This window comes from Ustilaginoidea virens, chromosome 1 (genome assembly GCF_000687475.1).
Source record: "Ustilaginoidea virens chromosome 1, complete sequence".
Lineage (NCBI taxonomy): Eukaryota > Fungi > Ascomycota > Sordariomycetes > Hypocreales > Clavicipitaceae > Ustilaginoidea > Ustilaginoidea virens.
This window is the reverse complement of record NC_057316.1, coordinates 3,221,962-3,247,597: the sequence shown is the minus strand read 5'-3', so window position 1 is coordinate 3,247,597 and position 25,636 is coordinate 3,221,962. Positions and strand designations below refer to the sequence as shown.

The following is a 25,636-nucleotide window of genomic DNA, read 5'->3' as shown; positions in this document are numbered from 1 at the left end:
TCAAGGCTGGGCGCTCCTGATGCCTCGTGGGCGCCGCCACCGCGTCCGCCGTAAGCTAAGTCGACCCGCCTCCGCAGCCCGCCATACTTTTCCCCTGCAGACCCTTTGATTGGTGCGGATCGGTTCATCTTCTGGCGGAAGGTCTTTTCGCATCCCGGCTGCTTTGCCTGCATCTGGCATGTTAGGTACCAGGTACCTACCTACCCTAGGTACGGAGTACGGAGCACAATGTTGATTGATTGACGGAGCGCAGAAGGCAAGCCAGGGGCTGTCGAGCATCTACGGCCGCTATGCCAAGCAGAGCACTTACAGCACTATATTAATTTCATCGCTTGCGGCCAAGGCCAGGTTGTTTGTGTTTGTTTGTACCGAGTAGCAGGCCCGTTGATCCCACACGCAACTTGCGGGTGATTTCTGCGCGCCCACCGCCGTCCCTCGCGGTTCTTGGGGGAAGAAGTCGGATCGTCGACGAGTCAGCCACCAGAGGTGCAGGTGCATATTGCTCCATGTTCAAAACAAAATGGCTGCCACGAGGTGCCTCCGTTGTACACGCCTGTAGATGCTATACAAATCCTCGCGACCCCGCCCCAACGGGGAATCCCATCATAATAAAGAAAACCCCCCCCCAAGCACTTCACCATCTGTCCCCTCAACCCCCACGAGCCGGGAAAACATGCGTCTCTCCGCCAAGCTTTCCTCTCCCCCACTCCGCGGCCTTGACCGCATCTGCAGCCTCTCTAGATAGCCAAGCGCTCGACCTTGTCGCGAAGAGCCTTGATTTGGCCAGCCAGCTCGCTAGCCTCGTTGGAGTTGATGCTGGCAGCAATGACGGCACGGCTGACGCCGCACGCGCGACCAAGCAGAGTCTTGCTCGGAACGTAGACGTAGGGAGTGCCCTTGTCCTCGCAGAGGAGCGGGATGTGCAGCAAAATCGCAAGCGGTTCGGTATCGGCAGCCAGGATGGCAATCTCGCAAGTACCTCGGTTCAGAGCCTTGGTCACTACAGCACCCGACCCCGTTAGCAAACCATCCAGCCCCTGATGATGACAACACGCGTTTTTGCCTTCATCTTCCGTTGAATTCCCCCAACTAGCCAACCGTTCCGACGTACCTTCGTTGGCGCCCTTCTTGGCCTGGCGGAGATGAGTGGCCGACTGCAAGAGGTCAAGAATCTCCTGCGTGAGAGCGGCATCGGCCAAGGGCCAAGCTATAACATGCAACGCACAAAAAAAAAAAAAAAAAAGTCAGCACTCCCGAGTCAAGTCGCTCGTTTTTGAGCTTCGGAGACTGCGCCGGGCGAGTTCGCACGTACCGGCGTTCGCGTCTTCCGCCATTATGATGATTCGACAGAGGCTCGCCTGAGAAAGGTTCACGGCCGTGGAAAGGCGAATAGAGGGTGAAGGGGTAAGACGGTTGTTTTGTCTTTCGAGCAAAATGGCAAGTCGAGGACCGGTCAAGAGAAGCACCTCGTTTTTCTATTTTCTTTTTTTCCCCACACAATATAAAAAAAAAAAAAAAAAAAAAAAAAAAAAAAAAAAAAAAAAAGAGGATCTGCCAATCAGTGGGTCACCGGCACCACACTCCCAGCATCCATCCAGCCAAGGGTGCGGCCGATTTGGTCACGTGATACAACATTACCCACCTCCTTACCTTGCCTAACCTCTCGAAATACTCCAGAGTCCATAGTAAGATGGATTCACCTCGTTAGCATTCTACGATTCAAAAAAGCATCATGCAGCGAAACTTAATAATATTCACGCCTACTTCTTCTGACAATGCTCTTTCATCATATCATGACTTCCACCACCAATTGGTATCCAAATCAGCCCAACGCTTTAGTAGTCCAAATCCTGAATGACCCAACAGTACCTAAATGCCTCCCTCAACGGTGTCCCAGGAAAAAAAATCCCCCGTCGAAATGCACGCTTGCTCGCTGAAAACATTATTGACAGGTCCCCCCATTCTTCGTCACCAAAAAAAAAAAAAAAGCGCATCCGTACGTCGTGGACGTGTGCGCGCCGTCTCGACATTGCCCTCATGGTAGATCCGCGGCGCTGCCGTCGTCTTTCCCATCATCTACACCGAGTTCCCTCTCAAGCTCGTCGGTAACGAAGTGCTCGTAATCGTCCAAATTCTTCAGTATATAAATCTTGAATTTAATCACGTCATTGAGAATGCGGTCAATCTCTGTGTGCAGCTCTTCGCGGAGCGAGTTGGCTCGGAGGACAAGTTGTTGGTACCTACAAAAACCCCCCTTTGTTAGTGCCGACGGGCGTTTAGCTTTCTCTCTCGAACAAGACCTACTCTATTGATGTGTTGATCTCTCGCTGCTCCAGGAGCTGGACGGATTCGGAAAGACCGGCCCGCATCCGGGATAGTTCCTTTTCCATCTTCTCAATCTGAGCATCCGAGCTCATCTTCTGAGCGCTGGTGACTTCCTTGGTTTTCTCGTATTCTTCTTCGGCTGCGCGCACGCGATGCTCCAATGCCTCGACTTCACTGCGTTTATCTTCAATGGCCTCCTTAATACCATCTAGCAAATCGTGATCCTTCATCATCTCTTCCATTGCGGCACTTCGTCGATCCGAAATTTCTTTGCGCAGCATGAGAAAGTTGCTCCTAGTCTCGCCTCGAAGGTCGAGGTTCAGGATATGGCCAGGCTGGTACCCCGTTGTGGCATCCATTAGCAAACGCTCGGCAGACGGCGACATGTTTCTAGTGGCATTCAGGTTGGTCGAAGTGAGGTCGGATCCCTCGTCCACCGTCACCTGAAGCTCGTAGTCTATGCCTCGTGCATTCGCAGCAGTGGTTGGTATGACGGCGATCTGATAAGCAAGAGTGTTATACTTGTCAACGAGGCGCTCGAGTTCTTCGAGTTTATGGCTGGCCTCGGACTCCTTATCCGCCACCTTCTTTTTGACTTCGTCGAGTCTATGGCTGGCCGATTCGATGCCCTTTTGCAAACGGTCGCGTTCAGAATTCATGCGGTCAATATCCTGCATGCTAATACCTTGAGCGTCAACCGCCTTCTGGAGTCCTCTTCGCTCGTCCTCGGCCTCCTTTACTTCCATCACTAGGTTATCCAGCTCTTCCTGCAAAACTTGAGCTCGAGCCTCATACTTTTCCGATCTTTGCAGAGCGAGGGTGTTGTACTCTTCAAACTTGACCTTGTCCTCCTCCATGATTTTAAAGTGATCGTCCAACAAGGCTGGGTCAGGGGTTGACTTTTCCAGGTCCTCAATCTCCTTTTGTAATCTCGAATTCTCAGCTTCGAGCATCTCCAGCTCAGAAACGTACTTTGCGTTTGAACGTTCGAATGCCCTGGCCATTGCGTCAACGTGCGGCGCGAGAACTCGCTCAGCATCCTCGTCGCCCATGTCTTCATCCATGGCAAGCCAGTCTCTGTACGCCGTGCTGAGAAAATCGAATATGATGTGATCGCCACTGACATCCACACCGGCCTCCATGCAAGCGTCAATGTATCGGTTGCCAACGTATCCGTCCAGCATTTGCGCCAGCTGCATCATCCAGTAGAGGAGACCCAGAAATGTGCTCCAGTTTTGACCGCCAACAGCAGCCAGCTGACTCTTCGTAATGCTCCTCTCAAACGGATATCTAAGCTGCTTCAAGATTGGCGGTACTTCTTGGTCGATGTTCTTCAAAAACTTATGGCTGGGGTCGATGCGATGATACAGCCACTGAAACATGTAGTTGAAGTCTTTCTGGGTGGGCGACTTCATGACGTTGGGTGACAAGACATGGCCCATTTGCATTTCGAAATCATTTTGCGTCATGTATTCCATCAATTCTTGGCCCATTCTCGTCTGGAAAGCTCGGTCTTTCAGAGGTCGGGGATCCTTGGGCACACCCGCTGGCTGCAGCGTCGTCTGAAAAAAGCTCTGGTGACTGCTTACTCCTCCCACAGCCGATTGCCTAGGTCGATAGACACTGCTCCGTCTCTCAGCATCTGATGATACTCTCGTCATGCCAGGTGTTTGCAAAATGGTATTGAAGGAGCCTTTGGGTTGCGACGAAGACCTTTTGACAGAAGCGAGACCGACGTCCGCGAGATTAGCTCCTATAGAAGCTCGTTGAAACATTGGCTGACTCGGCCTTGACAAGGCGAGGGATTGCCTAGATCCCGAAACCGAGCGAACGTGACCGTTGTTGTTTGAGTTGTTTCGCTTCATCGTCGAGCCCGGAGGTGGAATACCAGTGTTTATGCCGATGCCTCCCAGAGTCTGCTTGACGAGTTAATAAGCTCTGCGGATTTGGTGATTTCATGACGCGACCAGGTCAAACCGCTAAGCGCGAAAATTGGCAACGGTTCGACTCACTTCTCTTGGCCTTCGGACACTCCAGAGGCCTGTTTCTTGGGACATGATCAGGGTGGTTTGATCGCTTCTTGTAGGCAAATCGGTATCGATGCAGGTTATCAAAGTGTCGAGCTTGCGCAACGTGCAGAGGACTGGGGAAAATTTTCCTTGAATTAGTTTACTAAAGTTGGGTTTAGTTGGCAGCGGGAGCGATGCGAGGATGGCTGGTAGGAAGCGGGACCTGAGGGCGTTTACATTATTTGGTTGTCCCCGGTTGTCCCCGGTTGTCCCGTGAGAAAGTAAACAAAGTGCCGAGTTCTAATTGGACGCAATTCCACGGCAGGGCTTTCTTTTAGCAGCCCAACGAACGCTGCTCAACAGCGGGGCAGTCAGACCTGCGCGTGATCACATGATTCAGGTAAATTGGGCCAGTCACCGCCAGTGGGCCCCTCCTAGCCTTGATCTGGAAGGCATGCCTCGGTTGGTCGGAACTTGGCTCCACTCGCAAGCTTTGCCTGAGCCTCGATTGATCAAGCAAGCAAGCATCTGGCTCGTCATCTCTCCTTCACTCCATATCAACCAACAAGCGAGATTTCTGGTGCTTGGTCGCCGTCATACGATTTGCCCTCTACTTGGGCTTGATAATGCAGTAATTTTCGAGAAGATAGCGTCCAGTATGGCGATCCGCGAGGACCTCGTGGCCTCTGCGGTGAGTAACCTCGACATGTTCCCATACCATCAAAATCAACCCAAAGAGTCTCCATGTTTCTGACTTGCTCCAAAACCCAAAAAGGCTCAATGTTAGTAATCATTTACGGCACCATGCCGCACTGAATCCCTTCCTTTTTTTTCATTTTTATTTTTATTTTTATTTTATTTTATTTTTTTTGACAACCTGCGTAGTTCTGCAGGATCCTAGTGTGGCCTCATCTACCGTCGAGAACAAGGTTTCTTTCTTGCGATCGAAAAACCTGACCCAAGAGGAGATCAACATCGCTCTGGCCCGAGTCGGTAACGGTCCAGCACCTCCAGCTGCCGGTTCTCAATATGGCCCTCCTGCTGGGCCCCCGCAACAGTACTATCCACCCTATCCCCAGCAAGCATGGCAAACTCCCGCCCCAATGCCACGAAGAGACTGGCGAGACTGGTTCATCATGGCCACTGTCATGAGCGGGGTCGGCTACGGCCTCTACTCGCTCACCAAGGTACGTTGAATGCGCGCAGCACGAAATTGACGGGTGCCGCTCCTAACTGGTATCGATACCAAAGCGCTACGTGTACCCCCTCATTGCACCTCCGACACCAGAAAGGCTGGAGCAGGACAAGAAGTCGATAGAGGAGCAGTTTGACAAGGCCTTTGCATTGGTCGAGCAATTGGCCAAGGATACCGAGACGCTCAAGGAAGCCGAGCAGCAAAGGAGCGAAAAACTAGATTCTGCTCTCGCCGATCTCGAGACAGTCATGGCTGATCTGAAAGCTGCCAACCGCCGTCGCGAAGACGATGCCCAGCGCCTTCGTGAGGATGTTGTCGCTTTGAAGGACGCCATCCCCAAGGCTATGGACAACCAGAGAAGCCTGACCGATAATCGCCTATCCGAGCTCAACACAGAACTAGTCAGCCTCAAGACCCTCGTTTCCCAACGGATGGCGGCCAGTTCGTCACCCGCCAACAGCAACTCTTTCGCCCGTCAAGCAGGCAGTAGTACTCTCGTCCCGAGTCGATCCATCACGCCGTCGGCACCAACCGTTGAATCCGCGCCGGAACCTGCTAGCACATCGGCTTCATCTGCTGAGCCTCCCAAAAACCTAGCCCCGAGCAGCTTCAGCCGACCTTCCACATTGTCGAGCAGTAACGCTTCCAATAAGGCCTCCATTCCTGCTTGGCAGATGGCAGCGGCCCAGTCTGCGTCCAGCTCATCAGGCGCCAAGGAGACCGAGGGCAGCAGCAAAGAGTGAGCCAACAGCCGCTCTCTCTCATTTTGTAAGACTCGAGGCGACGGACGTGAGCCGGGACGCAGGAGAGGGAAGGCGAAATACCCGGAATGTACTATATGCTCGCCAGCTCCCACCAGAACCAACTCGCACATAGTTTCCGGTTCGCACAAGGGCTCAATGGCGAAATCTTGTTAATCACCCGGTTGTTTCATATCTGTGGCGAGCAACACGCGACGCGACGTCTTCCAATGTCCAAGCAGTTGTCATGTACGACGAATATGCGTGGCCCTGGTTTGGTGTCGTCATGTGAAGGGGAGGTAATTTGGGCAGGAAACTGTCAATACATGTATAGCAGCAGTGCGCCAATGCGCCACAAAGCCGGAACCGCTGGTCCTCGGATGAAATTGTCTCCTGTCATCATGGACGTGGCCAAGACGTGATTGCAATGGCCCGGCCCGTAGCCTGTAATTAAATTGCCGAGCAAGCTTGCTTCCCATGCAATGCGTCTGGTACCATGGAAGTCGTTGCCTCGGCACGAACGGATTCACGGAGCTGCCTTGGGCTCCGCCCTCCCTGCACGTATCTAGGCGACGCGTATTCTGGGCGACGCGTATTCTGGGCGACATGTATCTGGGCGACGTGCATCTGGGCTCCTCCGCAGACTTGCCACTACCAAGTTGCAGATTTTCATGTTGGATTTTGTGTGTTTGGGTTCGGGAACCTGGAACCGCGGAGTCTCGCCGTCTGCCTCTAGCCACTTGTCTCTGCTTGGCCAACTACACCCTCGACACAAACCCTCGTTCGCCCACTCACTCCGTCATGCAACCGTGAAACTCTGGGAATTGCCATTTCCCCTGCAACGCAAGCGCTACACTCGAGAAACAAGCTGGTCTCGACTCACTCACTCGGCAGGGCGCCCGCTCTCCCCATTCTCGACGTCACCCCATCATGGCCGACACCACGCCCTCAGACAACCAGCCTTCGCTGCAACCTCTCCAACGGCCATCCGTCTCTGCCCTGTTCTGGCTCGGCCTCTCCTACATGCCGCTCCTCGTCCGTGTTTCGCTTCTACACACGCTCAACCTCTCGGAGACGTCTGCGTACAATGACCTTCGGAGCGTCCTGACGGTAGCTTTCCTACGAGCCTTCATCGCCCCCAAGGCGCGCGGCGGAATGTTTACTCGAACCCAAAACCGGTCGTTACCCCAGCTGCCCGTCAAGGGACGCCTGTGGATCAGCAAATATACAACTCCCCAGCTGCCAGATCCAGCGTCCTTGAAGCTGGCATTGGCCAAGGCCATTGAGACGCTGAACAATCCAGACGTGCCGGCTCCGGTCCTTGACATGCCCGAGGCTGTCCCAGTATACAGCGAGTGGACGGGATACCGAGCGGACGCCAAAGAGGACGAGTCCTTGCCCGACATTTCTGAACAAGACAAGTATGCCGAGATGATGAAGGAAGTAAAGGCCCACACGACCGTCCTTTACTTTCACGGCGGTGGACATGCGCTGATGGATCCAGCTACGCATCGTTCCACTGTGAAGAAGCTGGCCAAGATTACAGGTGGTCGAGCTTTCTCTGTCCGGTATAGGCTTGTGCCGCAGAACCCGTTTCCCTCTGCCCTTTTGGACTGCTTTGTGGCCTATCTGGCTCTTCTCTACCCTCCACCCGGGTCGTGGCACGAGCCTGTGAAGCCGGAGCATATCGTTTTTGCAGGAGATAGGTAAGCAGCATTGTCCTTCTTTTTCTATCCTTTGATTCCCCCCCCCCCCCCCTTCTTATTTTCTTTCTTTCTTTCTTTCTTTCTTTCCTTTTTTTTTTTTCTTTGGCCGCCTTCTCTTCCGGGAGCATGTGTCTCGGTGGCCAAAGCTCACTTTGACAAAGAACTCCCAATCTATGGAAGTTTCTCATGAGATCGTCTCTCTCTAACTAATCTTGCGGGTAATCAAGCGCCGGGGGCAATCTGGCAATGTCTTTGTTACAAGTCGTCGTCGAACTCAACCGCCTGGGCCAACGCATCCTGTGGCATGGCAAGGAGTGCGCGATACCCATCCCCGCCGCAGTCGCCTGCAACTCGCCGTGGCTCGACTTATCCCATAGCTCAGAGCCGTTCTACGGCAAGAGACCCGCGACTTTCGACTACCTCGGCCCTCCCGGCAACCTGGGCCGGAAGGGTCTCAAGCCCTGCGCCATATGGCCGGCCAGCCCGCCGCGCAAGTACATGTACGCAGCGGACGACCTGATGACGCACCCCCTGGTATCGCCCGTCATGAGGCGGGACTGGTCAGGATTTCCCCCAGTATACATTTGCGCCGGGTGGGAGAGACTAGCCTACGAAGACAAGTTTGTGGCGCAGAAGCTGGAGGGAGAAGGCGTAACTGTCGTGTTTGAAGAGTACGAATCCATGCCGCACTGCTTTGCTCTGGTGCTGACCGGCCTGCCCGAGTCTAGGCGCTGCCTGGACGGCTGGGCGGGTTTTATCCGCCAGGCTGTGGAGGATCCCGAGGGCCTGCGCTCACGCTCGACCACCATCCATGCCAAGACTCTAGAGGAGACATGCCTGAAGTTTGAGGATCTGTGCGACGTATCGGATGATGTGGTGAGGAAGAGAGTTGTAGATACCGTGGCTGAGATCAAGGCGTGGATACCCACCGAGGAGGCGAAGTTGTGAGTGATTAAAGAAGATAGAGTATAAACTCAGAGGTGAAGAGTTTCATTTTTTTTTAAATGTGTGTGTGTGTGTGTGTGTGTGTGTGTGTTTTCTCGTGTTGTAGTATAATGTAATTCTAAATGTAATAATATTCAACGGCAAGCAATGAAATGGTGAGCCTTGCTGCTCACACATCAATCACACCTCCGAGTCTCGGTTTTCCTTGGAAGACTTTGCCATTCGAGTTTTCACACCCATTCATTGCACGCCGATGTTCTGGTATCTCCAGCGTAGTGTACAGTTTGCTCAGTCTAAGGCTTATTTTTTGGCAGCAACGAAAAGCCAAACCCAGGTCGAAAAGAGCCGTCCCGATCATCATAATTCATACCACACATTTCCGAGCCAGACTCTTCCGCCCATCTGGTTATCATTAGCTTTTTCCGCAGTGCATGAGACCAACGCTGCCCGTGTCCATATGTAAATGCAAAACCAGAAGGAAAAGAAGAAAGAAGAAGAAGAAGAAGAGGAGGAGGAGGAGGAGGAGGAGGAGGAGGAGGAGGAGGAGGAGGAGGAGGAGGAGGAGGAGGAGGAGGAAGAGCAAGATAGAGGCAAAGGAGACAGAGAGACGGAAAGTCAGCCAAGCTCCCACGACTCGCCCCAAATCTCATTCAGATTTAGCCCAAGCAGCTCTAGACTGGGATCCATGTTAAACAGCTGGGCTTGGTCACCGGCCGGCAGCATCCACGTAGTAGCGGGGGCTGTAGAGGAATCTACAGGCACGGATGGCAATGATGGCGGGAAGGTAAATGGCGTTGCAAACTAGACGAAAATCACGCTTGCGTCAGCTGTCCTGTGCTGGAAAGATGCAGTGATGAAATGAAATCTGTGGGTTTGTTGAGGAGGGATGCTTTGCAGCGGCAAGGGAGATTACTTACCTTTGGCCGGTCCGGCACACCCATTCCAGAGCTAGGCTCGAGGCTAGGAGCGGGCAAGGTCGTCGCGCCACCGGCAGACGTGCTCGGGGCATTGTCAGAGGCCGCGGGTGGTTCCTGGTTGGCAAGCACCCTGTAGTGAAGATTGACAAATCTCTCGGAAGAGGTCGACTTGGCCACCTCGGGCGTCTTGGTCCCCAGGTGGGCCTCGAGCAGGCCGAGCGCGGAGCACATGATGGAGTAGCCCCAAGGCTCGTTGTTGCCGCACCGCAGCAGACGATCTTCCTTCATGTCGATGCACTTCTCAATCAGCTTGAGCGTGTGGTGGGAGTTGACCATGATCATGTTGGTGGACCCGCGGGGCTGCAGCATGGTGACGCTGCACAGGTTGATGGCCGTCGTCAGCGCGTCCTCGCGCAAAAAGTTGAGCGAGCGCATGCCTTGCTCGTAGAGCTTGTCGTGGAGGAGCACAATGTCGCGGGCCGCGTTGTAGTAGATGATTTCCGAGTACTGGTACTTGGAGTTTTGCTTGCGCAGCTTGAGGTAGGGCTGGTGAAGGGGGATCATGTACTGCCTCAGCTGCACGTGCAGCAGGGTGTACGCCACGAGCGGGTTCTTCTCCTTGTCCTTGGCCGCGCACAGGTTCATGTTCCACGAGGGGAGGGCGTCAATCTCGTGCGTCAGGTCGTTGGTGTACCGAATCACTTGGTCGTAGTCGATGCCCGACAAGGGCCCGGTCAGCAGCCTGCTCAGCTCGAGCCGCAGCGGCAGGCTCTGGCGGGCGAGGTTCTGGAAGGAGCAGAAGGTGTACTCGCGCGCCGGCTTGGACGGCGGCAGGTCGACCGAGTCCTCGCCAAAGTCGTCGTCGTCCAGGTTCCGCGGCGCGTCCGTGTCGTAGTGGAGCTGGCTGAGCAGAGTCGGCAGGCCGTGGTCAAAGGACGCCTGCATGTCGAGCTCTTGCACCGTCGCCCAGATGCGCCGGCGCATCTCCTGGTTGTACACGGTGATGTTGCCGCCGCCCATGTGGCTCGGCTCCCGGTGCAGGCCGACCGAGATGCCGTCCTGGATGAGGGCCCCGGAGCTGGTCCAGAACCTCTTCTTCTTGATGGTGTTGACGCGCTTGCCGAGGTACAGCAGGCAGGCGATTTGGAAGTGGATGAGCTTGCGGTGCTTCTGGCTCTGCCGCGACAGCCAGTCGTCGCACGAGTTGATCCACCGCTGGGCCCAGTGGCGCGCGTTGGACATCATGCCGATGAACCTGAGGCTCTTGTTGTGCGTGTGCACGCAGCTGGTGACGGCCATCATGGACAGCAGCAGGGCGGTGAAGGCGGCGTGGCGGGATCGGCTGCCCGGCTCCCAGTACTCGGCGTACTCCCGGCGGAAGGTGGGGATGTGGACGATGCGGTGAATCTGCTCGAACTGGTCGAGATAGACGGACACCAGGGCCTCGGCTTCGTCCCTGGTGGGGAGGAGGGCTTCGAGCGCGGGATCGGGCTTCTGGAACAAGGCGTCGCGGTCCTCCTGGCGGCGCTTGCGGTCCTTGCGATCGTGCAGGATGACGGGGCGAAGCCACTCGTCGGCCGTCTCGCGCATAAACGGGCACAGCCCGCTCAGCTCGACAAACGCCATGCTGGCGTTGTGCGGGCCGAAGTAGCGGGTGCGGAAGCCCTTGCCGCGGAAGAAGCGGAGCTCTCCCTTGCCGCCGTTCATCTTGGTGGCCTCGATGCACTCCTGCACCTCTGGGCGCGGCTGTGGCTGCCCGTCCCTGCCGGCCGGGCGCTCCTCGCTCTCCCTGGCGACGGATGCGGCGCCATTGCCGTTGCCGTTGCCGTTGCCGTTGCCGTTGCCGCTGCTGTTGCCGTCGCCGCCGTCGAGGGAGCCCGTGCCGGGGCGAGCGAGCAGCAGCGCCTTGAGCTGGGCGGTTTCCCACTCCAGCCGGCGGATCCGTTCGTGGTCCTCGCGGGACGAGAAGCCCGGGTGCGAGTCGCCGCCGCAGAGCCCGAGCTTGCGCGAGTCCAGCTGCGCGAACGGGGGGGGCATGCCCGACGCCGCATTGACGACCTCTCCGCTCCGAGACTCGTAGCTGCAGCGGTCCGGGGTGCCGCTCTTGATGCACCGCTCGCACGGGAAGCCGCGGTCGCAGGACAGCTTGCGGCGCCGGCACTCGAGACAGCTCAGACGGATGCGCTGCTTCTTGCGGGCGGGCGGCTGGTCGGCGTCGCCGTGGGTGCGCGAGCCGCCGTCCGAGTCGGTGGTTTCGCTTCTCTCCGTCATGCTTGGTGCTGCCGCTGCCGCTGCCGCTGCCGCCGCCGCTGCCGCCGCTCTGGTTGCCGTCTTGCTTTCGGGAGCGACGGGCGTCTTTTGTCGGAGCTGCCGCCGCCCAAACTGGCCTTGAGTTGCCTGCGGGCAGGAGGGAGGGGGGGGGGGGGGGGCCGAGGGCTGGTTTCAAAGAAAGTCGTCGCTGTATCTCGGCTTTGGCAGGCAAACACCTTTTACAAAACCCTCTACAAAACCTCTATCAATCTGATCTGATAAAAAAAAACGAGGTCCCGAGCGAATCCGAGCGAAGCGCTGGGAGGGTTGGGTTTGTTTGGCCTAATGAGGACAAACACCGAGCGGAATTCCGAGCATGGGCCAAGTTTGACTGACAAGACGTCGTCGGAGACTTGTTGGAATGCGGAGTACGGAGTACCCGTCGCTGCGTACGTGCACCTGGAAGGTGCTAGGTACCAGGTACTCGGAGCCGTGCGGACTGCTGAGTCAGCGCTGCCGCTCGGAGTTTTCGGCCTCCGAAGCACGCAAGCCGGAGCCATAAACTCCGCCAAAGTGAGGGGCAGATCAGACTTGGCAGACAGGCAGACAGGCAGACAGGCAGACTGGCATAGCGGGCATGTCAACGGGTCTGGTTGTGCTCACAGCAGTTATTATTACGGAGTACATAGTACATATGTCAACTGCTCTGAAAAGCCGCCACTAGTTGCTAGCCGGCATCGGCGCCACCCAGGATCCCGCACCGGCGCACACCCCGGGCACCCGCTATTCACCGCTACAAGCCAGGTACACCTACACCTACCTTAGGCAGGTACCTAGGTAACTACCTAGGTACCTTACCTAACCTTAGGTACCTTGGGCACAGATCATTGACCCCACAGGTTACAGGTTATCAACAGTCTATCCGTATTCTCAGCCGTCCATCCTGGCTCATCCTCCTGTCCACCTTGTTCTTGGCTGAATCAAGCCGTCACCAACGTGCCTTGATAGGTCGGAATCCCCAAAAAGCAACCAACTCCCAACCCGGGATGCGTCTGGTGCTTCTGTGCTTTTGTGCTTCTGTACTCCATAGGCAGCGCAGCTTCCTCGGTTGATCCAGATCCAGCCTAGCCTTCTTCCCCCCCCCCCCCCCCCCCCCCCCCCCCCCCGAAGGATCAACCCGACGTGCAAAGTCCATCAATCTATCTCGTCTCGTCACCTCCTCTGCTCCGTCCGCACCCGCGCCCACGCCAACAAAAACCAAACCTCCAGGGCAGTTCAACTCACCATGGCGGCTACTGCCTCTCCTGCTCCCTTCAGCGGCGGAGGCGACCGAGGTTTGCAGGACCGAATCCTCTCTCACATGAACCAGTCTCACGCCAGGGAGCTCAGGCACTACCTCCGTCACTACTGCGGCCTCACTCGACGGCAGGCCTGCGGAGCTTCTCTGCGAGACATCACGCTCCAAGGCATGCGGATTCGCGCAGGCGGTGCCGACTACGTCGTCCAGTTCAACCCCCCGCTGCAGTCCTGGAACGACGTCCGCCCTCGAGTCGTCGAGATGGACGCCATTGCCCGCAAGCATCTGGGCATCAGCGACGTTTACGTGACCAGATACCGCGGGCCCGGTTTCGCCCAAGGCGTCGTCGTGGCCGGCGTCGCTCTTTATTTCTTCTGCCTCGCCAGCTTGCCATGGGTTGTGCCGGGCTCCCGCATCTGGACTCTCCTGCTTGCGCATTTCCCCGGCGGGCCCGAATCATTCCGCTGGCTGGTCAAGACTCTTGTGCTTCCAGTCATTGGCGCTCATACCCTTGAGCCTATCTATCTAGACTACTCAAGGCTGCGCAAGCACGGCGTGGACAGATGGTCAGGACAGTGGTGGTTGTGGATTGTAAGCTGTGTCTTTGAAGGGGCATTGGTGTTTAGAAGATTCGACAAGGTGGTTGCCGAGATGAGGGCTCGAAAGGAGGCAAAGAAGCATTGAAGAGGGGCTTGTAAAGAAGAAGAAGAAGAAGAGGGAGGAGGAGGAGGAGGAGGAGGAGGAGGAGGAGGAGGAGGAGGAGGAGGAGGAGAAGAAGAGGAGGAGGAGGAGGAGAGAAAACGAGCAGGGAAGCCCACGACAACAGATCTCGATGCTTGCCCCCCCCGCGAGCAATGAGCTTTGTGCTAACGTTGTAGCCAATAGCCAGAAGCTGCCGAGACCAAAACGTCACGAACCATGACGGTCATGCTCCAAGGCCTTGAAATCGATACAGTATTTCGTCTACTCCCGATTCAGAGTCTTCAACAGTTTACTGCGAGCCACAGAACATATTTCCCGTCAGCGGGAGAGGTTGTGATTTCTGATTCAACTTCTCAGCCTCACAGCTGACAGCCCCCTCGTCTTCCCACACGCACACGCACATCCTCACGCACATCCACACGCACATCCACACGCACTCCCAGCTCGACTCATTCTAGACCTCCGCCCGGATGACAATGGAAAAGCCATTGCTTACCGTTGCCTTGCCAAAGCCAGGCGAGAATAGAATAGCACCCACCGACCCGTCACCAGGCCGTTCCCCTCCCCTTCCCCAACGTCAGCACAGCCCTGCCGCAGTTGCGCAAATCCGGCCAAGCCAATCCCCCAGAAGCAACAAAAGGGCGTAACACAGACTCGCAAAATAAAGGCGTCTCGTGATATTTTTTTTGCATCTATCGGCCTTGCTTTTCGGGGCACTTTCGCAATTTGCATGCTGCGCCTCATGCCGCGCCTCATGCCCCTACGTCTTCGGATCGATTACATCTCGCCAGGGCCATCGTCTCTCTCAACGTAAGCACGGCGAGAAACAACAGCTCTTCACGGCCCCCCGGCCGGTGTACTTTTTCCACGCTCCCGACCCTGACGTGGGTATAAATGAGGGAGTCCCCGTCCCCGTCCCCGTAGTTGGGGTCATCTAGTCCCCTTCGGACGCAAAAGAAAGCCTCGCAACATCTTACTCCTTCCTGCGCAGCCATCACCGCCTGTTGCAATCCCATGGCCGTCAAGCTCCTCCTCGCCCTGCTTTGCCTCGCCCTCACCGGCACGGCAGCCCCCTCCCCATCCACTGACAATGCCACCAAAACCACGCCCCTGACCGGCGTGACGCACTCGGTTGTCGCCGGCCTCGGTGGCCTCAGGTTCGATCCGGACAACGTCGTCGCCCAAGTCGGCGACGTGGTAGAGTGGCACTTCCTCCCGCGGAACCACTCCGTCGCCCAGTCCAGCTTCGCCGACCCCTGCCGGCCTCTCGGCTCTGGGTCAGGGTCAGGGTCAGGGTCAGGTTTCTTCCCGGGCTTCGAGTTCGCCACCGAGCAGGGCCAGGCTCGCAACGTGTTCCAGATTGTGGTCAGGGACATGGCCACCATCTGGTATTACTGCCCTCAACAGGCGGGGGATCATTGCCAGAACGGCATGGTCGGCGTTGTCAACCAGAACTTTGATAACCCGGGCGTGAGCCTGTCGAGGTACAGGGAACGGGCTGCTTTGACGGGACGGTCTGTGATTCCTCCTGTTTCCGACGTGGGAAAAGTTATTGTCAATCCTAATCCCAATGGGGGATTTTGACACGTGGAAACCTATCGGGGTGAGAGATGTACTGAATGTGTGGCGGTTCTTGAGGAGCCATGCTATCAACTGGATAGAGTAGCTTAGCTTGTTAGCTGTCTGTGACCAAGCCGTATCGTGAAGCTTTTCTTTGCCCAGGTGAAAAGACTTATATATCCCCCCCCCCCGGTAAGCCAACTCTCCTGCTCCCCTTACACCTCAGCAGTCCTCGTGATCGTAGTCGTCATAAGTGCCTTGCATCGCCTGCGTGCTTACCCAGTCTTGACTGGCCAGGCCCTTGAGAAACCGGGTTTCCAAACCGTGGGCATCCTTATGCCAATCGCAAGCAAAGTCGCATTCCGGGATAGAAGTCTCTCCAAAGTATTTACATATTCCTGCATGTCGGCATGCGTCGGTATTCTCGCAATACATCGCCAGAGCTTGCAGGCTGCGCAACCGGGCTTTCGAGTTTGACCCTTCTTTGCAATCATTCCGAACCATTCGCATGACCCGTTCCAGGTCTTCCCGGCTATAGTACAAAAAACAGTAGCTAGCGTTGCCATCGCGTCCTGCCCGCCCTGCTTCTTGGTAGTATCCCTCAAATGACTTTGGTATGCGCCAGTGGACGACAAACCGCACATTGTTCTTGTCGATGCCCATGCCAAACGCGGTTGTTGCCACGATGATGTCATAGCCTGGTTCGTTGTTGATCCATCGATTCAACGTGGTTTCTTTCGCATCCTTGGATAGTCTCGCATGAAAGGGTCGTGCCCCTATTCCCTCGTCCCGTAAGGCGGCCGATAATGATTCGCATTCATCCCGTGACATGGTGTATATGATGCCAGGAACGTTTTCAACCCTTTCGCCTTCTAGGAATAATTCTTGTTTTCGGGATTCGGCACGCCTTCTGTCATAAACCGCTCGTATCCATTTCAGAAAATCTGAAAGTCGGGTATCATCTTCATCTTTGGTATAGCGAATCTCAATATGCAGGTTTTGACGTTGCGGGCTCATGAGAAAGCATTTCAGTCTTTCTGGAGTCTGGTCGAGCTTCAACGTGCTGAGAACATCGTGCCTGACTTGAGGATTTGCCGTGGCTGTGAGGCACATGATGGGAACATCTTGAAATGTCTCCCGAAACCAAGAGAGGCGTTTGAAATCCTTACGAAAGTCATGTCCCCACTCTGATATACAATGTGCTTCGTCGATGGCTATCCTGGCCAACTCCTTTTGTGTATGCACTAGCTGGAGCCGCTGGCGAAACCTGGAGCCCGAGCATAGCTCTGGGGTAACATATAACAGTCGAGTTCTTGGATGCCCGGTTTCCAAGTCTCGCTGAATGCGATCTCGTTCGGAATACGGTGTGTTGCTGTTGAGGGAGCTCGCATCAATGCCTAGTCCCCGAAGCGCTTCGACTTGGTTGATCTAAATCATCTGATGAGCGAAAATTCTCGCAACTGGGAAGCGAAACTTTGGTACGTCTTACCATGAGACTGAGAAGAGGAGAGACCACCAGGGTGACTTGTTTTACTCCATTAACGAAGGGCGCCTGCTTTCCTGGAGGTCGGAGACTTACTGCCCTGATCAATCACAGCAGGCAGCTGGAAACACAAGCTCTTTCCGAAAGAAGTAGCAGCTTGCACATATACATCATGGCCGTTTAAAGCAGCCTCGATGATCTCACGCTGATGAGGCCTTGATAGGAGCTCCGTCAGCATGGAAGGTGTGGTGGAATCCCCGTCAAGCATACAATGGGAGACGGCCATACCTAAACTCACTTCTGTTGAATTGTCTCCGAAGAGTAAACCCGATGTCTATGCCGGAGTTGGTTCTTTGCAAAGCTGGCATGGTTGAGGAAGACGTCTCAGATCTCAAAGGGCCCAATCCGTGTGTTCCATAGTTTCAGCATGGCGAACTTAGCCAGCGGAGAAGGTGAGAGACAGCGAGTTCCGAGTACAGGACCGATTTTCAGTCGAAGGCGCGATCTTGTACAGACGCATGCCACATGGCAATTGAATTGTCCACGGAGGTAGTAGGTATTCAATTAGGTACCCGATAAGCTGCAGCCATTTATCGAATGATGCAGGTGTAGAATGGGCCAGGCACTTACTTACCTAAGGCAACCGCCGAGGCTGGTGGGTGAGAGGGGGGGGGGGGGCCACGTGCCACCACTTATGCTTAGGAGGTGGGTAACGGGCAAGTCACGACTGGTGAATGGAAACAAAATGACCAACGGAAACTTCACGTCCATTCAAGGAGATTCTGGTTGATTCAAGGTGTCTTCACCGTGCTAGCTCCTTGCTTCACTTCTATATCTGTCTCGACTCAAACCGGAATTTCACGCCTCGGAGGAGTAATTGAGCAAGTTGTGCCGTGCACATCAATTGGTGCGTCGGCGTGCATAACGTCCATCCAGAGAGATACGCAGGTCTGGTTGGTCAATTTCCGTGTGACTCTCAATCCAATCCGAAGTGGAGGTTCAGTCAGGGGCAACACGCGGCACGCCTACAGCCTGCAGGGCGCCTACGCAGTAGAGTCTGGGCGCTCACCTACCTCTAGGTACCTAGGTACTGGGCGGACCGGACCCACTCAGACCGTAGTGTTCTTATCCCGAACACCATACGTCTGGTGCAAAGTAGTCCCGACTCCTGACTCCCTACCTCCTAACGTGGGAGGTACGGAGCAGTGAGTACTGTAACATGTCTGGTCCTAGGCGCGAAGCCGGTTCAGGCTGGGCCAGACCAGTTGTCGTAACTGGACACTTTTTCTTTGATTCATCGTTCCTGCTTTGGAAAACCACGGCCGACCTCCTTCCCACCCCAACCGAACCCAGTCCTTCCTTCCGGCCCGTTTGCTGCCAAAGCAGGTCCTATTGTTCTCGTCACCATTTACTTGTCAATTGAGTCGCCATCCTTCCCCAAGATCGCGACCATCCATCATGAGAACGCGTACTTGGTCCAGCGTCCTGTCTCAGCCTCGATTGGCTTAAAGCAGAAACGCCCGACTCCGGCATTTTCGGGTTTGAGACAGACTCCAAGGCCTTCCTATTAAGGGTGGGCGAGGGGCCTCTGAAACATTCTCCCTTGAAAAACCCCGAACAACTCGTCGGTCCTGAGTACACGCCGACATCAACCTTCCCATCTCTTGCATCTCACCCACCCCACCCGACAACCTACGCATGAGACTCGTCCTTTCTGCTGTCGTTGCTGCTATCCTCCATCATGGAGCGGCCTGAGCGGGTACCTGTCGGCACCGTAGCCGCCTCGTCGTCAGTACGTGGGCTACCAGACAATCCTGCCCAAGGTCGACGACCGATTCCCAATTCCACCGCAACCTCAAATGGCCCTTCCCCACCGCCGCCGCCCCCAATCCCGAACCTTCGCAGTGCCGCTGCGAATGCCACCCTGTCGGCCTCAAGCTCATCAATGACCTCGGCGCAGGTGATTGCCCTGGCTCGAGAAGCTATGCAGCATGCCCTCGAGAGTGAAGGCCAAGCTGCCGACGCTGGAGCTGTTGGAACTGGATTGCGCTCTGGTGTGACTGTCGACCTCAGTCGTAAGGGCATACAAAAACTGCCCGAGGAAGTGGTGGATATTGTCAAAGATCAGCTTGAACGGTGCGCATCATTACGGCAACTGATGATTGATGCGGATAATAACTAACCACTCTGCATCATATTCCGAGATTAAGGCTTGCCTTATCGCACAATCAGCTCTCAACATTGCCTTCCCGATTCTCCGAATGCACGTCACTGCGGTATTTGAATATCAGAGGCAATCAGATTAAGGAATTTCCTCTGGCGGTAGGATCATTCCTTGACCGCTCTCTTCCTTGGCTGTGTTCCCACTCTGACTGTATATATGTAGCTATGCGATTTGAAGTCTCTGGAGATTCTAGACCTAGGGCGAAATCAGCTTCGAATATTACCACACGACATCGCCAAGCTGACTTCACTCAAGGTTTTGTCTGTCCCCAAGAACCAAATTCGTGAATTGCCCATGTGCTTAGCCGACATGGGCTCGCTGCAAGTTCTCAAGTTCGAGGGCAACCCCATAAGCTTCCCACCCAAGGATGCTATACGGCCCGCATCCGGGAGCCCACCAAATGACAGCATTTCTAGGGAGACCGAGGTAACCGAAGTTGCCGTCACGGCCTTGTTGAAGAAGTTTCTGAGGCATTATGCCACTACGGGGCGGATGGAGGGTGATGCTACCGGAGATGAATCTAGCGAAGGTGGCTTCGAGGCTCCGCGGTTTCCTCTGAAACGAGCGGCGAGTGGGCGTTTCCCCATCAAGGTCAATGGTGCCGATGTACCTGATAGGCGTTCACCCAATGGTGCGGCGCGACCTCCCCCAATTCCGACGAGATCGCATTATCGAGGACTGTCGCAGCAAAACACGGCAGTTCGTCGACCCGGCGTCATGCCTCTGACTATTGGCAGTGTGAATGAGAGACTTCGCAGCAACTCAGAGACGTTGCTGCGGACCGATCGCGGGACTGAAGGTCGCAGTCGAAGGATGGGAATCGTTTCCAGAAAGACAAGCGACCTTGGTACGTTGGATGAAATTGAGGCCAATAACCGGTTTAGCCATTATCGCGGCCTAAGTCATGGGTCTGCCATGCAGGGAACGCCCCCCGGCCCAAAAAGCCCAACAACGACAAACGAGCAATATCTCCAGCGTCCAATCTACGTTCGTCGTCTGTCGGTGCTTCCCGAAAGACGGCGAGAGTCCAAAGTATATGACCCCGTCGTCGAAGCCGCCAAGGGCATTCTGTACTCGGTTTTTCAGATCCATCCAATAATACAGATGCTTATGACTCTAACGAGCGATGGGTCAACCAAACGTTCCAGTCTGGAAATTGTAGTTTACAACACCAACTCGCACGTTGAAGAGCTGGAGCAGGAGATTCAAAGACACGATACAGTTTTGCTGGAGAACGAAGAAAGCTCGGTCCGAGAAAACGAGAACGTATACCGTGCGTGCCATACGCTCGTGAGTGCATATGGCCACGTCTGCACGCTTTTGGCCGACAACATTGATACTTTCGTGAACAATGGAGATGCACGATATATTCGTACGCTTTTGATGTTGCTCTACAACAGCATCATGGAACTCCGCGTAACCTTGGCCTCGGTCACATCAAGACGGCCCGACTTCCAGCCTGCGACGAATCAAGCTATACCTGATACCAGCGAAACTATCAAGCCGTTCCAGCGAGAGCCTTTCGTGACCCCAACCGCGGATAGATCCGGGATACCGCGCAGCCACAATGGAGCGACAAGTCAGAACCTTGCCAAACTTCGTGTGGCGACGGATGTACCGATACAACACCATGCTAGTGGCTCAAGCCGCACTGCAAGACTCGCTTCAGCAACGCCACGCTCAGGCGAGTCCTTTTCTTCGTTGAGTAGTCGAGATGTGTCGACCGACTACACCGGCGAAGATGCGCAATTCGATAAAGTGTTTCTATCCTTGCAGAAGTCTAGCGATGTGGTTCTTCGGACGCTACCCAACTTTCATGTTCAGCTGCAAGGGGGGTTAAGGGCAGCCATGCAACAACGTGTCCCTCTTGCCCTTGTTCACGATTGGAAACAGTTGATTGCCGTGTGTGGTAATGCGATTCAACAGACCGAGGTCCTCAGAAGCAAGCTCTCACTCATCAAACTCAAGGACCCAAGTGTGAGGTCTCGGCCAGCATTCTGGACCATGTGTAGAAACTTTGTTGACACTTGGGCATCTTTTGTGGAGAAAATCAAGTACTGCTTCAACAGTATTTCGCTTCCACCCGACACTCGAACGAAGCTGAAACCGATCCAGTTAAGCATGAAGGAGACGAGCATCATCATGACGCAGTCTCCGTGGCATCATCTGCTTCGGTCAAATGGCCCTGACGGCAGTTTGAGCGGTCAACACTCTTCTCAATGCATCTCCCCAGCACAAGTGCCAATCACGCCGCAGACGGCTGCTCTAGGACCAGCGATGCAAGCAACAGTTCATAGTATGCCGCACAGCACATCCTTTGCCGCCGCGTTTCAAGGGAATGTTTTCGACCGTGCGGATGCTCTCATGGCAAATCCGGGAATATCAATGTCTCGAAGTGGGACAATTACCCGGGGCCATTCCGGCTTTAATTCCTTGTCATCCATCTCGTCAATGTCGTCAGATGGCAACTCATCGACATCAACAACTTTCAGCCCAAACGGAGGCCTTGGCTTAGCAAAACCGACTGGCGGTAGAGTGGCCCTTTAGCCGAAAGGCCCTCCCTTTATTGCTGATGTCGCAGCAAACAGCACGAGCACATTGGGGGAAGATGAATTGGCCCTTTGCAATCGCTGGCTCGATCGTTTGCGTAGCACGCTTGTTAGTTTGCTACTTTTTAGGCCGTTGTTCTTTGCGTCTGCCCTGGTTGCCTTTTTTTTTTTTTTTCTTTTTGTTTTCCTTGTTATTCGTCTTTGCAGCACAGCCTGGCGTTACGGGGATATCGAACGCCTTGGGGCCGCCTGGCAGTATTCACAACGCTACGGAATCCCGGAAAATGTGGCCATGTGATTAAGCGATCTGACGTTGCTTGTACTATATCTGGTCATGTAATGCATTGTTAATTTAATGAGAGAAGAGCTGGGCTTTTCAAAGGGTCTCTCCCCCGTCATTTGCATCTACGTTTGGTTTGCAATCGGTGCGGGGGTGGGGAGGGGGGGGGGTTTAAGGAACGGAACGAGGCCACAACTATCATGCGTATGTAGTATAGGGGGACGACGACCAGTGTGTAAAATCTCTGCATGTACTCCGGGGCCGATTATTGCTCTTTGTAGGGATATCACGGACGCGGGACAACAAAGGTTGGGGGGGAAAAGAAGCTTCGAAGTTGGAGTCTTTTAAGCACAAGAAATGAGCAGTGGCCAGCGGATCGACCCGACATCCATTAGTAGGAGGCGGGTACATGTACTTTGCAAACACAACCCACGCTAGGTAACCGCAGGTGGGCAGGGGGTACTTGATACAGGTGAGCAACTTGGACCTGCGGCCTGGCCTGAATCGTATCGTATCGTATCGTATCGTACCTGAAGCTGTGTCGTTTTCAAGACAATCTATCTGCCTAGCCGTTGCGAAAGTGCTGAAAGTTGAAGGGTCCCACTGATTCACTTTGATGATCACACCGCAGGTTGAGATTTGGACTTGAAGGGTGCGTGTGCGTGCGTCTTGTTGTCTTGGCTGTAGGCTGCGAATGCCCCTACGCTACCAGGAGAGGTAGGAGGTATGTAGACGTACAGTACGTTTATGATTCATGATGGTGTCAACTACCTAATTTACCTCCTAATAGAGACCACACAGACCGGAGACATGACCACGAAAAAAACCACATGCCACCTCTTTCCCCCCCCTCCCCCCCTTCCCATCCACATCATCCATATAGTCTGGTCCATCCCGCCCGCTGCCACCAAAAGCCATGTCCTCCTCCTCCTCCTCCTCATCCCCGTCGCCGATCTCGTCATCCCCATGCCCATGCCGCCCGCAACCACCGCAGCAGCGTCAGCGTCAGCGTCAGCGTCAGCGTCAGCGCCCGCCCCGCCGCTCCATCAAACGCTGCCCTCGCCAGAAACCCAGCGCCACGTTGCCGAGGCCCGCGCCGCCGTCGTCGCGTCCATAGGCAATCTTGTCGACTCGCAGCTGCAGTCGCGCGCGGCCATCCTGCACGAAAACGCGGCGGCGCTGGCCAAGCAGGAACGCGACGTGCTGCGCGCCTCGGAAGCCCTCCGGCGGGAGCGGGAAAAGCTGGCCAGGGAGGCGGACGGCGCAGCCAGAAGAGTCAAGGAGCTGGGCAACGTGCAGAACTGGGCCGAGGTCCTGGAGAGGGGCTTCCTGGTGCTCGAGGAGACGGTGCGGCTGGCCAACGCCAACGGCTGCCGCGCCGGCAGTAGCTGCAGCGAGTGCGGTGCGAGCAGTGCGAGCGAGGATCAAGAGCAAGACTACGGGAAAGGCATGATGGACGTGGATGTCGATCTGGCCAACAGCCTGCACAGGGAGAATGGCGTCACGAATCTCGAGGGGAAGGGTCCCGGTCGGGGGGAAGGCGAACAGGTCTTGGGACCCGGAGTGCGGGCGGATGCGGGTGCGGATGCGGACGCGGATGCGGACGCGGATGCGGGACCGGGCCTGGACGTGGACTCGGGTGTTGCGACGGGTGACCGCGGGACGAGCGCATGGTCCGATGCGAGCAGGAGTTTGAAGGAGGCTGGTTCTGGGAGGGAAAAGGGCTCCGAGACGGCGAGCTTTGTCGACTGAATCGGGGAAAGAGGTTGAAGGGAGAGCTTCGGGAGGCTGATGACGTCTTTTATTTTTTGTCTTTCTTTCATTCTTTCTTTCTTTGGCTTTGCCTTTGGCTCTGGCTTTGGCATTTTGTCGGTTGGAAACGTTTTGGGTTGCAGGGCGGATTTCTGGATTTGTATTTGCCCTGCACAAGTTTACGGGACCATGGTTCACGACTGAAACCAAGTATTTCATGAGACATGATGATGGTAAAAATGAGGGAACGAAAGAATGCACGTCATGACTCGTTTTGAGTGTACATGGGCAAAACATGTATTATACGTCTTCATGATTTTATCTTCCATTAGAATGCAGCATGAGGAGAAGGGGGAGAGTGGATTCTCTTCCGCGATATTGTGCAGCGATCGTCTTGCACAGCTCGGCCTGTCTTGTCTTGCCTGGTTACAAGAGTCCAGGCAGAATGACATAGCGCTTCTTCTTGTACTTGTCGGCAAACTCCTTGCGATATGCAACCTCCTTGCCCTTGGCCCAGGCGTACATTTGCGCAGCGCCTATGGCAATGAAGAGAACCACCGTCCAGTCACGGCTAACAATGATGATGCCGACCCAGGACAGGATCTCGTACATGTAGTTGGGGCAGGTGACAAGAGAGAAGCCGTAGCCAGATGGTATCTTGCGTTCGGTTCCCCCGGCAGATCGAAGACTAGACAGGTACAGGTGAACCATGGCATTGGCGGATTCGCCAAAAAGATACAGGCCAAAGCCAACAAGATCAAAGAGCGGCGTATCGGCCCGTGCGGCAAACGAGTTGGGGCTGTAGATGGACACGGCGCAAAGCAGACCCGACAGGGCCCAGTAGAAGAAGCTGTTCTTGAAGACGTTGAAGAAAGGCATGGTGTTTGCCGAAAACTTGTGGACAAAGAGCGTTTCGACTTCTCTCTTGACGAAATGGGCCACGATCATGGCAAAGGTGAGCCATTGGCTCGTGGACATGGGACCATGGCCGTCTTTGAAAAGTAGAGGCCGGGCTGCAACGACGACGAGGTGGAGGAGGATGGGTCCAAAGTATTCAATCACGAAGACTGTCCTCCAAGCAATCTGGGGGCCTAGACGGGAAAGAATACGGGAAGAGAAGAGCGGGTCAGTTTTTTTTTCGTTTTTTTTTTTTTTTTCAAAAAATTTAATAAATAATAGGAGTTTTATTTTATTTTATTTTATTATTTTTTTTCGGGGTGACGTGACGAGACGTCTGGTTCGGGTGACGGAGCGAGAGCGACTGAAAGAAAGAATATATTTCAGGCTGGGCAAAAACGCACCGAGGTCCTTGACGAGAACTTCTCTGGCGGCAAGCACATTGGGTTCATCGGCAATCGCGGCTTTGCGGTTTTTCAGAGTCTTCTTGGTGGCCGGGTCGAAAATGCCAATACGGTTGAAGTCCCCAATCTTGGCTTCTTTGGCGACGAGGGCCTTGAGGTCGTCGACGGTGGCATCGGCGGGCAGGTCGACAGATGCGGGAAGTCGCTTGACGGGCTGCTTGGGTGCTGCCCGTGTTGAAACCGAGGTTAGTTAGCTGGTGGGAAATAGGGCCGCGTTGGCAAGGCGGCGACGGCACGTACAGCGATTTGTGAGCTTGATTGTGGTGGTGGTGGCCATGCCGGGCGACTCTCGACGACAGCTACCTCAGGTAGTTGAGCGCAACGACGAAATTGAAGGAGCT

The 25,636-nt window shown here is 55.0% G+C and overlaps 11 protein-coding genes across 11 annotated transcripts; 6 read left to right on the top strand and 5 right to left on the bottom strand.

The window, feature by feature from the left end:
* Nucleotides 1-737: 737 nt before the first annotated feature.
* On the bottom strand, nt 738-1,334 carry UV8b_00642 (uncharacterized protein; the record flags this gene model as incomplete). The annotated part of the gene is made up of 3 exons (XM_043138140.1): nt 738-1,000; nt 1,112-1,207; nt 1,313-1,334. 3 exons carry the CDS (start codon nt 1,332-1,334, stop codon nt 738-740), a joined length of 381 nt encoding a protein of 126 aa, XP_042994074.1.
* Nucleotides 1,335-2,035: 701 nt separating this feature from the next.
* UV8b_00641 (uncharacterized protein) lies at nt 2,036-4,382 on the bottom strand (the record flags this gene model as incomplete). Its single annotated transcript, XM_043138139.1, has 3 exons — nt 2,036-2,240; nt 2,305-4,241; nt 4,338-4,382. 3 exons carry the CDS (start codon nt 4,380-4,382, stop codon nt 2,036-2,038), a joined length of 2,187 nt encoding a protein of 728 aa, XP_042994073.1.
* A 610-nt stretch (nt 4,383-4,992) lies between these two features.
* Nucleotides 4,993-6,272, top strand: UV8b_00640 (uncharacterized protein; the record flags this gene model as incomplete). The annotated part of the gene is made up of 4 exons (XM_043138138.1): nt 4,993-5,025; nt 5,110-5,116; nt 5,220-5,521; nt 5,586-6,272. The coding sequence occupies 4 exons, from the start codon at nt 4,993-4,995 to the stop codon at nt 6,270-6,272; spliced, it is 1,029 nt and encodes a 342-aa protein (XP_042994072.1).
* A 927-nt stretch (nt 6,273-7,199) lies between these two features.
* Nucleotides 7,200-8,923, top strand: UV8b_00639 (uncharacterized protein; the record flags this gene model as incomplete). Its single annotated transcript, XM_043138137.1, has 2 exons — nt 7,200-7,975; nt 8,203-8,923. The coding sequence occupies 2 exons, from the start codon at nt 7,200-7,202 to the stop codon at nt 8,921-8,923; spliced, it is 1,497 nt and encodes a 498-aa protein (XP_042994071.1).
* A 612-nt stretch (nt 8,924-9,535) lies between these two features.
* UV8b_00638 (uncharacterized protein) lies at nt 9,536-12,108 on the bottom strand (the record flags this gene model as incomplete). Its single annotated transcript, XM_043138136.1, has 2 exons — nt 9,536-9,721; nt 9,838-12,108. The coding sequence occupies 2 exons, from the start codon at nt 12,106-12,108 to the stop codon at nt 9,536-9,538; spliced, it is 2,457 nt and encodes an 818-aa protein (XP_042994070.1).
* A 1,264-nt stretch (nt 12,109-13,372) lies between these two features.
* Nucleotides 13,373-14,068, top strand: UV8b_00637 (uncharacterized protein; the record flags this gene model as incomplete). The annotated part of the gene is made up of 1 exon (XM_043138135.1): nt 13,373-14,068. One exon carries the CDS (start codon nt 13,373-13,375, stop codon nt 14,066-14,068), a length of 696 nt encoding a protein of 231 aa, XP_042994069.1.
* Nucleotides 14,069-15,100: 1,032 nt separating this feature from the next.
* Nucleotides 15,101-15,670, top strand: UV8b_00636 (uncharacterized protein; the record flags this gene model as incomplete). The annotated part of the gene is made up of 1 exon (XM_043138134.1): nt 15,101-15,670. One exon carries the CDS (start codon nt 15,101-15,103, stop codon nt 15,668-15,670), a length of 570 nt encoding a protein of 189 aa, XP_042994068.1.
* Nucleotides 15,671-15,868: 198 nt separating this feature from the next.
* UV8b_00635 (uncharacterized protein) lies at nt 15,869-17,497 on the bottom strand (the record flags this gene model as incomplete). The annotated part of the gene is made up of 4 exons (XM_043138133.1): nt 15,869-17,074; nt 17,136-17,170; nt 17,226-17,344; nt 17,418-17,497. 4 exons carry the CDS (start codon nt 17,495-17,497, stop codon nt 15,869-15,871), a joined length of 1,440 nt encoding a protein of 479 aa, XP_042994067.1.
* Nucleotides 17,498-18,870: 1,373 nt separating this feature from the next.
* UV8b_00634 (uncharacterized protein) lies at nt 18,871-21,900 on the top strand (the record flags this gene model as incomplete). Its single annotated transcript, XM_043138132.1, has 3 exons — nt 18,871-19,265; nt 19,340-19,451; nt 19,516-21,900. 3 exons carry the CDS (start codon nt 18,871-18,873, stop codon nt 21,898-21,900), a joined length of 2,892 nt encoding a protein of 963 aa, XP_042994066.1.
* Nucleotides 21,901-23,148: 1,248 nt separating this feature from the next.
* On the top strand, nt 23,149-23,934 carry UV8b_00633 (uncharacterized protein; the record flags this gene model as incomplete). The annotated part of the gene is made up of 1 exon (XM_043138131.1): nt 23,149-23,934. One exon carries the CDS (start codon nt 23,149-23,151, stop codon nt 23,932-23,934), a length of 786 nt encoding a protein of 261 aa, XP_042994065.1.
* A 426-nt stretch (nt 23,935-24,360) lies between these two features.
* Nucleotides 24,361-25,572, bottom strand: UV8b_00632 (uncharacterized protein; the record flags this gene model as incomplete). Its single annotated transcript, XM_043138130.1, has 3 exons — nt 24,361-25,025; nt 25,236-25,460; nt 25,536-25,572. 3 exons carry the CDS (start codon nt 25,570-25,572, stop codon nt 24,361-24,363), a joined length of 927 nt encoding a protein of 308 aa, XP_042994064.1.
* Nucleotides 25,573-25,636: the final 64 nt, after the last annotated feature.